The sequence below is a fragment of the Ranitomeya variabilis genome, chromosome 3 (assembly GCF_051348905.1).
Source record: "Ranitomeya variabilis isolate aRanVar5 chromosome 3, aRanVar5.hap1, whole genome shotgun sequence".
NCBI lineage: Eukaryota > Metazoa > Chordata > Amphibia > Anura > Dendrobatidae > Ranitomeya > Ranitomeya variabilis.
The window spans coordinates 84,315,987-84,329,301 of NC_135234.1; the positions used below are offsets into that span (position 1 = coordinate 84,315,987).

General features: G+C 40.4%; 1 protein-coding gene across 8 annotated transcripts in view; it reads left to right on the forward strand.

Moving 5' to 3' along the window:
• The window catches only part of MYO18A (myosin XVIIIA), a 383,975-nt gene that overhangs the window by 342,026 nt on the left and 28,634 nt on the right, over window positions 1-13,315 (forward strand). For 5 of the 8 annotated variants that reach the window (XM_077294308.1, XM_077294307.1, XM_077294310.1 and 2 more), the window contains 4 exons: window positions 2,106-2,243; window positions 6,561-6,746; window positions 10,165-10,304; window positions 10,446-10,490. In XM_077294308.1, coding sequence (XP_077150423.1) covers window positions 2,106-2,243; window positions 6,561-6,746; window positions 10,165-10,304; window positions 10,446-10,490 — 509 coding nt within the window. The remainder of the gene's footprint in view (window positions 1-2,105; window positions 2,244-6,560; window positions 6,747-10,164; window positions 10,305-10,445; window positions 10,491-13,315) is intronic. The other 3 variants (XM_077294311.1, XM_077294314.1, XM_077294315.1) reach the window with 1 other exon arrangement.

A 13,315-nucleotide genomic window follows, 5' to 3' on the forward strand; every position in this document is an offset into this window, starting at 1 on the left:
TTTTCATGCTAACTAAATAAAGCCCTTTAAGAAGTTGATAATACCCCTTTAAAGATATATTTCCTTTAGAGCAAAAGGTACAGTGCATATACCTCAATGACCGTGCCACTTCCCTCTGTGGTTCTTACATACAGTTCTTACACTTCATGCATTCATCTTTAGTAATTAAGAGTCGTGTTCTTGTGAGTTAGCGAAACTAAGTAAATAAAACACATTAAGTAATTCCCAGTCAATACCGATGCAAGAGGGGGAGGAGTGGAGGACACTTCTTCACTGGTGGATTAATCTAGGCTTGAAGGAACAAGGAGTCAATATGTTATAGATTTTTCTTTTTACATTTTCCCTACAATATCCTCTTGTAGGTCAACCCTTTGTGTATTTGTTTTCTATTCACATTTTCACTTAATAGTTTTAGTTGTTTGGCCACTGCAAACCGTTCTTATAATGAGGCAACATATACCAAAGAATGATCTACTCTTATTATTATGCGTGGCTGTGTATAAACCCTCAGGGTACATATCTAATACAGCACAATGCCAAAGTGTCCTTAGATAGATTGCATCTCCGCATATTATAATAATTCCTATCTATTCCTTATACATGAAGACTTATAATATTGATGAACAGGATTTTCTGTGCAAAGACAAAAAGCTTCCTCCTGTGTCACCTCTGTGCTTGATTTGTATTCCCTCCTGGTCTCCTTTCCTTTCTCACACTGATATCTTTTCTTCTTTTTCTGTTTTCCTTCCTCTTTTCCTATTTTTGTACGGTCTATCTCCCGTTTTCCATATGTCCTCTTTTTCATTTACACCTGTATTTTGGATTATCTTGTCTTTGATCTTTGCTTTACCTCTTTTGTCCTTTTCATCTCAACTTTTCTGGACTTCCTATACACTAATCCAAGTGTTCTCCTCTATCCTTTTAATACTCCTATTTCCGCTTTTTATTTCTTTTTGTAATTTCTGGTCCTTTTATTTTCTCATACTTCCCTCTCCCTTGCTCTCTATTTTCTCTCCTTCTTGGCTTGCTGCCGTCTTTCTATTCTCTATTTTCCACATTTGCAGTTGTTTTACCAGGATGACCGCTTTCTATGTTCTTTAATAGTTTCCTTAAGGGACATTAAGACAACATGAAACAAGCGAAACCTAATTTTTTCTGCTGCTCGTCCAAAGCAAGATCTGCATCTGAATTATATCGATTTGATCCCTGCTACACTGAGGATAAAAACTGGCATTGTATTATGCTGTAGATTTTCTGCGCGGAAAATCCACACCACATATGCACAGTTTGCAAAGTTAATGGGATTTTAAAAGCCTCATCTGCACTTTGCATAAATATTTCGGCGCCTGGCTTGACATGCAGCATGTAATTCTTTGCGCAGAATTATTCAACACCTGGGTGAAATTCACATTAGATCTGCAAATGGTGAAATTTGCTGTAAAAATCTCATGTATTTTTGCAATAAAATGACTGTGATGTGGATTTGAAAATTTGCAGAATACAAATTTGTCCATTCAGAAAATGTCTGGAGCATATGGATGAGATTTGTAAAATCTCGTCCCCTCGTCGGATTTAATCTTGTATGACCAGCCGCGGATCTCCTGAAGCAATATTCGCTGGTTGGTTTGGGTTTCTGAACCTCACCTTTTGAAGATCATCTGATTTTCAAGAGTTTAATATGGGGTTGTCTTGAGAAACTCTTTGATACACTTATGTAATCTTTATTTTTACTACTACATTTCTACTACATTTTCGTGTTTGTTAATCCGATCACATTTATTTCCTTTGCATAATTGTAGCTGAAAAATTCTACATAAAATATTTCCCAGTCTCCACATTACCCCATAAATACTTTGTCTCAGCAGCCAGACATATCAGCCAGATTTAAAGAACAAGTCTAAGTGCAGAGTCGATGTATATAACATCCTATAAATTGCTGCAATTTATGTCACCAGTTGTCACTAGTTATCATATCTTTATTTCTGTTTATTCTGTGAATTCTAAATACGGCAAATATGTCTTTAAATGTTCTTCTGGGGTTTGGAAATGTCTCCTAACGGCAGAGCTTTCACTTCTTACATTCTTGCTTTTCATTTTTTGTACAGTTACAAGGTTTGCAGAGTCAGCTGGAATTCTTAGAGCAATCCATGGTGGATAAATCTGTGGTGAGCAGACAGGAAGCCAAAATCCGGGAACTGGAGACTCGCCTGGAATTTGAGAGGACCCAAGTGAAACGCATGGAGGTGGGTGTAGCTCCTGATCTTACAATGTCGATGAGAGTTCACTTAGATGAACTTTCAGGTTCTCCTTTACACACAAGTTGCTTTTTTTTTAGATCAATTACTCATTCATCAGCATACTTTTCTCTTTTACGTATGTACTCTGTGCGCAATTGGGCAATTTGGATTTTTTATTGTTTTTATTGATCAATTACAGTGACGTCCATTCAATCCAAAAGGTTAACAAACCTGAATATTTAAAGTAAAAGTGAGGTTTTGTCTTACTAAGGAGAATATCTATGGGTGCTACTATTAGTGTGCAGAATTATTATGCAACTAAACATGAATTTTCAGTTCTAAATTGTTTATTTTCATCTGATATAGTGAGAATTAATAACCAAACAACTCAATGTACAAAAACACATTTCTAAAAAAATATATATATATAATCGGTGACCAATATAGCCACCCTTCTTTTTTAATAAGTCATAAGTCTTCCATCCATGGAGTCTTAGTTTCTTAATCTGGCAATAGGTTTGGGGGTTTTGAGCCCATCTTCAGCCCCGGGGGTTTTGAGCCCATCTTCAGCCCCAAAATGTCCAACCAACTCATCTTGAATAATACGAGCCCATAGCAGTACCCCAGCTCCACGTTGCTGACATCTTGAGTGGAAGAGGAGGTCTGTGCCCATGACTGATCCATCCATGTGCCCACACTTCTCGTCCATCAAGAGTCAGTCTCATATCATCAGTCCATAAAACCTTTGAAAAATCTGTGAGCAGATATTTCTTGGCCTAGTCTTGACGTTTCCACTTCTGTGTCTTGCTCCGTGGTGGTCGGGTCTTGGCCTCCTTACCTCCACCATGTCTCAGAAAACTGAACGCATTGTACTCGTGTACACTCCAGGGAGGTTGCAGCTCTGGAAAATAACAGCACTGGAGAATAATGGCTTCCTTATCGCTTCATGTTTGACTCTTCTCAAATCTTTGGCAGTTAGTGTGCATGTTTTTTTTTTCTCAATACATTTTTTTTTGCGATCCTCTTCACTATTTGCATCAAAACCTTTGATTCTGTAATCACCCCAATATCTTAGCAATTTCAGTATTGCTGCTTCCTTTGTAAGACTTGTAACCGTTTTTGACTTTTCAGACTTTGTGAAATCTGTTTGTTTTTTGGGGGGGATCCATTTTGCCTGAGGAAAGCAAGTAGCCAATTAATTCTGAACACCTTGATAAAGGGTGCTGTATCCTTAAGCCTCATGCCCTCATTTCACAAATACACATCACCTTACCGACTTCACCCAGCAAGTATCCAAATTTATACAATGCAGAGTTTGAAAATCTGCCTAAAAATTACATAGTCAAAATACAGGAAAGATATATATCTTGGTACCGTGTTAGCCAGTAGCTAGAAAAATATTTAGAATTGAGAGTCCTCAGTGGTTGATACCTTTTAATGGCTAACTGAAAAGATGGTAACAAATTGCAAGCTTTCGAGACTACACAGGTCTCTTCATCAGGCAAAGACTAAAAGAAATTCTGAAGAATCACATATTTATGCACAACATAGTATAGAGAAAAAAAAAAAGGAAAAACCATGGATAAAACAGGTGACATGAAGCAGAATTTCCATGAGTGATAAACAGTTATATCCATAAATATTGGGCCAGTTCTTAGATAAGGAATGTTTTATTGTCCTCTGATTGGTGTATGGTTTTGTTGTGATGACCCCTCATAGTCTGAGGGGCAAGTTCCTTAGTTGATGTAAAAAGACATAAATCCATGCGACACATTCATTCCTGCAGTGAGACTGTCAAAGGTCGTCATCAGTTTATATTCCCAGACTCTTCTGTCTCTCTTAGATTTGAAGCTACCTTTTAACACAAGTAATTTCTTGTCCATAATGTTATGATTTGGGAGACAAAAATGTATTGCCACAGGTAGATCCATTCTTTTTTCTCTTATTGTGTGGCGGTGAGAATTCATTCTTGTTCTAAGCTTTTGCCCTGTCTCCCCTACATACAGACCCCCAGTTGGACATTTAGTACATATAATTAAATACACCACATTAGAAGTGTCGCAGCTGAAAGTACCTGGGATCTTGTAGTCCTGATGTGAGTTGGGGATCTTTATCTTGTCCGTGGTCATTATAAATGGACAGGTTTTACATTTTTTCTGACTGCAAGGAAAGGTACCTGCAGCTGTTGGAGAAGACAGGGAGCTCTTAACAATGATGCTTCTTAGATTTGGGGGCTGCCTAAAACACAGTAGTGGGGGTTCTGGAAAAATGGATTGTAAGCGGGCATCTTTTTGTAGTAAAGGTTGTACTTTCCGTGCAGCTCCCCTTAGCACCTCCAGATTTGGATTGTAGGTAACTACTAGAGGCACCCGGTTATTTTCTTCTTTAGCTTTGTAATGTAGCAGGTGATTCCTTGATATTCTGGTGGCTCTTGTAATCTGGTTTTCAATTGTTCTTGGATGGTAGCCCTGATTCAAAAAGGTCTTTCTGAGGCGACCAAGGTGTTCATCCCTATCCATGGGGTTGAAACATATACGATTGTATCTGATGGCTTGGCTGTAGACAATAGAGTTTTCTATGTGTTTTGGATGGAAACTGTCCCATTTAAGGTATGTTGGACGGTCGATTGGCTTCTGATACAGGGATGTCTCTATTTTATTGTTCTGCAGCTTAATGATGGTGTCCAAAAAGTTTAATTTCAGTGCAGGAGTAGTTGAGTGTCAGAAGAGACAGAGAGAGACAGAAGAGTTCGGGAATATAAACTGATGACGACCTTTGACAGTCTCACTGCAGGAATGAATGTGTCACATGGATTTATGTCTTTTTACATCAACTAAGGAACTTGCCCCTCAGACTATGAGGGGTCATCACAACAGAATCAGACACCAATCAGAGGACAATAAAACAATCCTTATCTAAGAACTGGCCCAATATTTATGGACATAACTGTTTATCACTCATGGTAATTCTGCTTCATGTCACCTGTCTTATCCATGGTTTTTCCTTTTTTTTTTTTTTTTTTCTGTGCTATGTTGTGCATAAATATGTGATTCTTCAGAATTTCTTTTAGTCTTTGCCTGATGAAGAGACCTGTGTAGTCTCGAAAGCTTGCAATTTGTTACCATCTTTTCAGTTAGCCATTATAAGGTATCAACCACTGAGGACTCTCAATTCTAAATAGTCAAAATACTCACTTGCACAGTGGCCCTGATTCATCAAAGCTTTTACTCCAATATTCTGCCAGAATAAGGTTTGAAAAATTATATAATTTTTGCACATCTAGAGTCTGTGCTAAAATTCTGTGACTTTTGGCATTCTCACCTCATTTTCGTCCAGCTCCAACAAAGAGGGCGTGGGGGGCGGCGAATAATGTAAGTCAAATTCCTGACACTCTGCAGTGTTCACTATGGGGAGACGCCCACAGAGGGGTTCACCACTACTCTTTATGACGAGGGCAAAATTTAGACAGAATACTGATAAGAGAGAACTGTGCAACACATTTGCAGCACCAATAGTGTGATAGCATGGTTCAAGTATACTCTTAAATATACATAAAGTGCCAGTGCAAAGATAAGGTAAAGAAAGGGGCCCCAGAGATCATATCAGCAAAAACATAGTAAATCCCCAAGTGAGGTGAAGAATAGTCTGTCCCTCGCTGAAATGTCACCAGGTCATAACCCCATGTGAATCTTACCCATCGCTGTCAAAGGTGCCGCACACTGCCCCGACGCACGTTTCGCGTGGGCTTCTTCCGGAGGCTGTTGCGATGTTATCTGTCTCCATGGATTTACTATGTTACTATGTGTTGATATGATCTCTGGGGCCCTTTTCTTTATCTTATCTCTGCATTGGCACTTTATGTATATTTAAGAGTATACTTGAACCATGCTGTCATACTATTGGTGCTGCAATTGTGTTGCACCGGTGTAAATTTTGCCTATGTGTGTTTAAAATCTTTGTGAAATTATTACAAATAAATATATTGATTGAATTTTATTAGTGGATTTGCACTACGTTTTCTTGCATGTTTACAAATATAGTGGGAGTTATCCATAGTTAGTGCTATTGGTGGTTTGGACATTTTGACCTAGTACCAGCATTTGAGATTGTTTCCTCTTACTGGGATTTTGTAATATCTTTATGACAAGGGGTGGTATGCCTCTTCCTAAATCAGGAGCATCTGACTCCAGCATATCTCGTCTTCAAGACCGGAGTGAACGATGGCGGTCTTGTTGTATCTGTCCCAGTATACATATTTATAACAAAACTCAATGTAATTTTCTCCATATAAAGAGCTCAAAGTCTGATACTTGTCCTCAACAGAGCCTCGTAGCCCGACTAAAAGAGAACATTGAGAAGCTGACTGAAGAGCGAGATCAGCGAGCCGCAGCAGAGAACCGTGAAAAGGAACAGAATAAAAGAATGCAGCGACAGATTAGAGACATGAAGGAAGAGATGGGTGAACTGGCTAAGAAAGAGGCAGAAGCCAGCCGTAAAAAACATGAACTGGTAAATAAATCCATTGTACGGTACAAGTGTCTCTTATGCCACTAGTTCATTCAAACCTTCAGCCATTTTTCTGTGTCAGATACTGAAAGGTTATCTTGGCCAAGCTAATCATTGTATCAGAAGTAGGAAGACCCTTAGTTAAACCAGTTTAGGTTTTCCATGACCATAGTGTAATAATAATGTACATCCTCGCCTGCATACATCAATCCGAGGTTACAAATTAAATGTAAATCAATGGATCCCGTTAATGCCGATACTTGTAGAATGCTTGAAAGAAATGTTTTATTCATTGACTTTCTATATGTGTAAAACGTTTGATTGAGATTAGGATATTTATTATATTATAATGTAGTATCATAATGCATTTATTTTTTAATAATATCAGAAACTGCACAAATCTTGTGCTTTGACTGTGTTTGATATTACAACTAAGCATTAAAGGGGTTTTTTTTCTTCTCCAAACTGTTGGCATCTTGGGTAAGTCATTGTAAAGGAGATTCAATTCATAGATTTGCTGTAGAAAAGTGAGTTCTCATTCACAGATTGTTAGTCTGGGTCTCGCAACCTCATCAGGACCTAACTGCTAATGCGCTGCCCCAGTGGATGACCCCGAGGCGAGGGAGGAAGGTCACTGTCAGTCAAGGGCTGGGGGGAAGCAGAAAAAAGAGAGAGAGGGGCAGGGGAGCTGTAAGGGCAGTGTCCGCCCTACTGCACTTGTGGCTCATTTCCTTAAAATTTGTGCACAAGATTTCAAAGAAAGAAAATAGGAAATGGCATTTCTACAACAATGGTATGCATTTTATTTAAGTTTAATCTCCTCTACAACTACATTACTTAGATACCGTTTGTTTGTGGTAGAAAAAGGTGCTGAAAGTCCCCGTAAAATAATAGGAGATAGCAGTCGACTCAGTCGAGCACTTGTGTTCTCTATAAGAAAGCCACCCCCAGACGTCATCCTTCTGTCCCCTGATTTCATCTGTTCAGGAAGTTGGAAAAGCCCCCATTCGCATTAATTGTGTGGGTTCTGCTGACTTAAAGGAAATCTGTCACCAAGTTTTTGCTACTCCATCTGAGAGCAATATAATGCAGTGGCAGAGACCCTGATTCCAGCAGTATGTCACTTACTCGGCTGCTACTGCAGTATTCATAAAATCATTATTTTCTCTGATGGATGTCTACTAGCCCTCCGAATTCTGAGCTCCGTATAACCCCGCCCCCACCACCGATTGGCAGTTTTCTGTGTACACTGTGCATAGGCAGAAAGCTGCCAATCCGTGGGGGTGGAGCTATGCAAAGCTCATGAATATGGATGACTATAATATGACAGCAGTATTACTAGTCCTCTAGTGAAAATCTTCTGCTTATAAAAGTGATTGTATCAAAACAACAGCAAGCAGCAAAGTAAGTGATATATATTGCTGGACTCAGACTCTGTCTCTACATTATGATGCTCTCCGATTAGGCGGCAAAAACCAGGTGATGATTCCCTTTAAAGGGAACCTGTCACCCCCAAAATGGCTGGTGAAGTAAGCTCACCGGCATCAGGGGCGCTTATCTACAGCATTCTGTAATGCTGTAGATAAGCCCCCGATGTTACCTGAAAGAGGAGAAAAAGACGTTAGATTATACTCACCCAGGGGCGGTCCCGGTGCGGTCTGGTCGGATGGGTGTCTCCGGTCCGCTCCGGCGCTTCCTATGTTCATTCCATGACGTCCTCTTCGGGTCTTTACGCCGCGGCTCCGGCGCAGGCGTACTTTGTCTGCCCTGTTGAGGGCAGAGCAAAGTACTGTAGTGCGCAGGCGCTGGGCCTCTCTGACCTTTCCGGCGCCTGCGCACTGCAGTACTTTGCTCTGCCCTGAACAGGGCAGACAAAGTCCGCCTGCGCCGGAGCCGCGGCGTAAAGACCCGAAGAGGACGTCATGGAATGAACATGGGAGGCGCCGGAGCAGAGCTGAGACGCCCATTTGACCAAACCGCAGCGGGACCGCCCCTGGGTGAGTATAATCTAACGTCTTTTTCTCCTCTTTCAGGTAACATCGGGGGCTTATCTACAGCATTACAGAATGCTGTAGATAAGCCCCTGATGCCGATGAGCTTACCTCACCAGCCATTTTGGGGGTGACAGGTTCCCCTTAAGTCGAATGTGTATAGAGGCCTTCATTCACTTGCAAGAAGCTGATCCACCTCACCAGTCATAGGGTAGACTTTTCTCCTAATCCTTTATATTCTCCTCTTTTGTGCTCGTAAAACCGTTACGTGTTTGATCCCGTGGAGCAGTGTGAACTGCCCATATTGTATATTTTCCCCTTGTTATGGTTTTTGAAGGTTTTAGGGTGAAAAATGTAAAAACTATTTTGCTGAACTTTAACTGATGAGACATTAATTTCTTAAAGTTAAGAAACCCAGAGACCAATTCTTATCCTGTCTATCATGAGACCGCCGAAAGCAAAACCTTTCACAGTGGTGGAATGTCTACAAAGATTAAATGCATTTTTAACCAGGTGTTAAAATGATGGATAGGAGTCCAATACCTTGGGAACTAGAGGCACCTCAAATATTCCTGTATGTTCACATTTCATGCAGCCAGCCATCCAATGGTCTAAACAATGTGTTCCTTGAAAATAATATACTGTACATTTATTAGGAAATTAATGTGCGCTTGATGAAAGTTTGCTGCCGTTGTGTCCACAACTATGTGAAGACCAATGTATCTAGTGAACACGCAGATAGAGCGTGGAGACACCCAGATCGGCATGGTAGCTCGACTCACAATGATAAAACACTGACAATCTAATAATAATAATAATAATAATAATTTTATTTATATAGCGCCAACATATTCCGCAGCGCTTTACAACTTATAGAGGGGACTTATACAGACAACAGACATTACAGCATAACAGAAATCACAGTTCAAAACAGATACCAGGAGGAATGAGGGCCCTGCTCGCAAGCTTACAATCTATGAGGAAAAGGGGAGACACAAGAGGTGGATGGTAACAATTGCTTTAGTTATTTGGACCAGCCATAGTGTAAGGCTCGGGTGTTCATGTAAAGCTGCATGAACCAGTTAACTGCCTAAGTATGTAACAGTACAGACACAGAGGGCTATTAACTGCATGAAGTGTATGAGAACATGATGGAGGAACGTGATTATGTTGTTGTTTTTTATTAATAGGCCACACAGGGATAATTAGGTTAATGCGTTGAGGCGGTAGGCCAATCTGAACAAATGAGTTTTTAGTGCACGCTTAAAACTGTGGGGATTGGGGATTAATTGTATTAACCTAGGTAGTGCATTCCAAAGAATCGGCGCCGCACGTGTAAAGTCTGCATTTAATATATTATTTAAGATGCAATATAAAGCGATGGCAAACAAGACCACTCGATGGGCAACTAAATCTGTCTCTCTCTGCAGGAAATGGATCTAGAGAGTTTGGAAGCTGCAAATCAGAGTTTGCAGTCAGACCTGAAACTGGCCTTCAAGCGTATTGGGGACCTTCAAGCAGCCATCGAGGATGAGATGGAAAGTGACGACAATGAAGACCTTATCAACAGGTAAGAACTCTCTCCGGTTTCTTTCTTTTTATCATTGTCATCCATTGCTTCTCATTGTATTCTTTTATTTGACTGCTGATTATCACGTTTCGTTTCCCATTGGACATGTTTTCATGTTTTATTTTATCTCCATGTTTTCAGTCTCCAGGATATGGTGACCAAGTATCATAAACGCAAGAATAAAAAGTGAGATTAAATGTTCCCGCATACTTATTGAATTACTCCTTAACCGCAGCATGCATTAAGTATCAAAACCTTCCCTTAAAAAAACATATTTTCTACAAATCTCCCGTCATAACTGCATGGTTATTTTTCTGACCCAGACGAAATGCATGCCCATTAATTTAACCCTTTACCATGCTCAAATACAGTTTTAATCTGAATGCCAAACCTGTGTTTTTCTTGCAGTTTCCTTTTCCAATATTTTAACCATTAACGCTGTTCTGCTGACGTCCTCATCCAGAGGCTAATAATAAATAGTGTGTGTATGTATAGGGGACAGACACAGAACTGGACTGTGTATAAAGCGGTTATGCACATTGCTTTAGTGGATTGACTATTTGCGGTTTTCTATTTCTCCAGATCCCAATGCTGCGTTCATATCTCGTATTTCCAATGGGAAAACCTGCCCTGGCAGAATTCATGGATCACATAGAAACAAACACATACTCTGATTTCAATATGGCTAACAAGCACTTAACATGGAGTGTAACCACTGGCCATTAATTTTAATTCTGGATGTGGTGTTTTAAGCTTTTAAGGGGTTGTCCATCCTTAGGCTTCAAGTCTGCCGGTGCCAGCATTAGGAGTGGTGGGCATGTGACCCCAAGTATGTGATTTTCATACATGCAGTCACGTGCCGACTAGACGTGAGAGGCCTTGCACAATGCAAGTGTTTTGAGCAAGGCTGGGCACGTCTAGTTGGAGTGTGGCCAGAAGTATGCAAACCGCATATTTGCAGTCACATGGCTTTAAAAAAAAAAAGGGCTGAATGATTTCCTCAGTACACATAACATTGTGGCTTATGGATTATTTACTGACCAAAAATGTATAATTGGTGGAGAAAGGTTGAACTTGAAGGACATAAGTCTTTTTTTCAACCTATGTAACTATATATCGGTCTTCTGACTTGTATATAATTTGGGACTTGTAGAGCTTTTGCTAAAATGAAGTTATAAGTCTTATTGACTGGAAATTTTGCAGATGGGAATGGGGATAGTAACACAGCATATCCAGCGCATCCAAAACAGATCTTGAGCACATGGCACACTAACGGGCCATGTAAAGACCCCAATCGGTGAGATTGGTGAATTTGCAGTCATTTCCTATCAGTTGTTCTGACTGGTGCCAGCGCCCCATTCAGTCCTGACTACCTTGGATGGACAGAATGTGTGTGTCAATGTGACATACAGTAGATCTTTGACTTGCCCACAACCATTCCCTGTTGTTGTTTGCATTGGTGTCAGAAGATTGTGATTCAGAATTCCCAACCATAACCTGGAGTCTCGTCTGTGCTTCGCGTCCCTAGACACCGAAAAGCCAAATGCTGGCGAATAAATAGCTTATTGCTACTAATGTCTAGTACCTGTTTCCTGACATGCTTTCCATTTGAGCAGAGATCCTCCCGCTATCCCGGGAGACCAGTCTCTGCTTCCTCAGTTGTGTTGGTAGATGGGAGGGCGCAGTTAGAGAAAAGAGGGGAAAGACGTGAGGGAGTTAATGGGTGAGGAAAGGTGCTGTTTATACCATTACCCAGCCAAGCAGGAAAGAAATTATTTCCATCTACCCGTTGCCTTTCCCTTCACACATAATGAGAGCAGGGGGCTCTTCTGTATTCAGACCGTGTCACAAGAAACTGCTTTAAGCATGCAGGGAATAGATTCAGCAAAGCTCCACGGCAGTGTCGAAAATCAGATCAACGCTGTGCTGGGGTGGGGAGAAGAGGGTGACGGATGTATCTGTGTGCCGGGAGGAGGCGGTAATTTATAGCACGGCTGCATGTGTCAAGCGGATTTACAAGTTTTGCTTGGTCCCCGTGTAGGTGTAAGTCAAATGGGAAGCGATTCTGGCCCCTGGTTCCACTGTTCTCACTTTAAACCCACTATTTACCTGGTCCATCAAATTGTTATTCATCTCCAAGGAGTGAGCCGTTAAGCAAGGCCAATTCTTTAGCTGCCATCGCTCTGCTCCATCACTTCGGGGGGCTGTTATTATTCCAAAGTAGAAGTCTCGGCCATTTTTTTTTTTTTTTTTTGCTTTTAGCGTTTTTGTGAGATTGAGTCTTTTTTTCCATCACAAGCTTTAGAGACCTCCAGAAACTAACAAAAACATTTTTAACTTAAATAAACTCTGTCAAGGATGGCGGAGTTTTAGATTTTTACAGTAAAACCCATATGTAAGCAATGAGCTATTGGGTAAACCAGATTCCATTACAGAACTGTAAAGCGCCAGAGAGATCTTGAAGATCTATTTTCTTCTTCTGATAAAATAAAAAAAAAAAACATATGGAAAAATAAAATCTTTAATTTAGAACTGACCAGTCAAATACACAAAAAAATGGCTCAATTCTTCCTAAACTGATGCCTTTTTCAGGTCACTTCATTGCACACAACAATGTTCTTATTAAGGGTTGTATGCAATTTAAAAGCAGGAAAGCAAATTGATAAATCGATAATACCTTTAAAATTTTCACTGTGCAGGTGAATAGGGGACAATCGGGCACCTTCAGGATGGCCATTCGGAGAAATGGCCATCCACGTAATGTAAGGACGACTAGTCTATCAGAATGAGAGGCAGCGCCTAGAAAGGGTCATCCCTCTATGATGTCCGTATACCCTAATTGTGCACATGGACAGGGTGTTTTGTCATGAAATGTCCTTTTTAAACCTTTTCTTTTCTGATAGATCAGGACATGGAAGAAGTGAAAGGATAAGTCTGTAGAGTGTTTTGGTCAAATCTATGGGCCACTATTGTGAATTGTGACTAGTCCCGGCTGAAGTAAGATTTGTGAT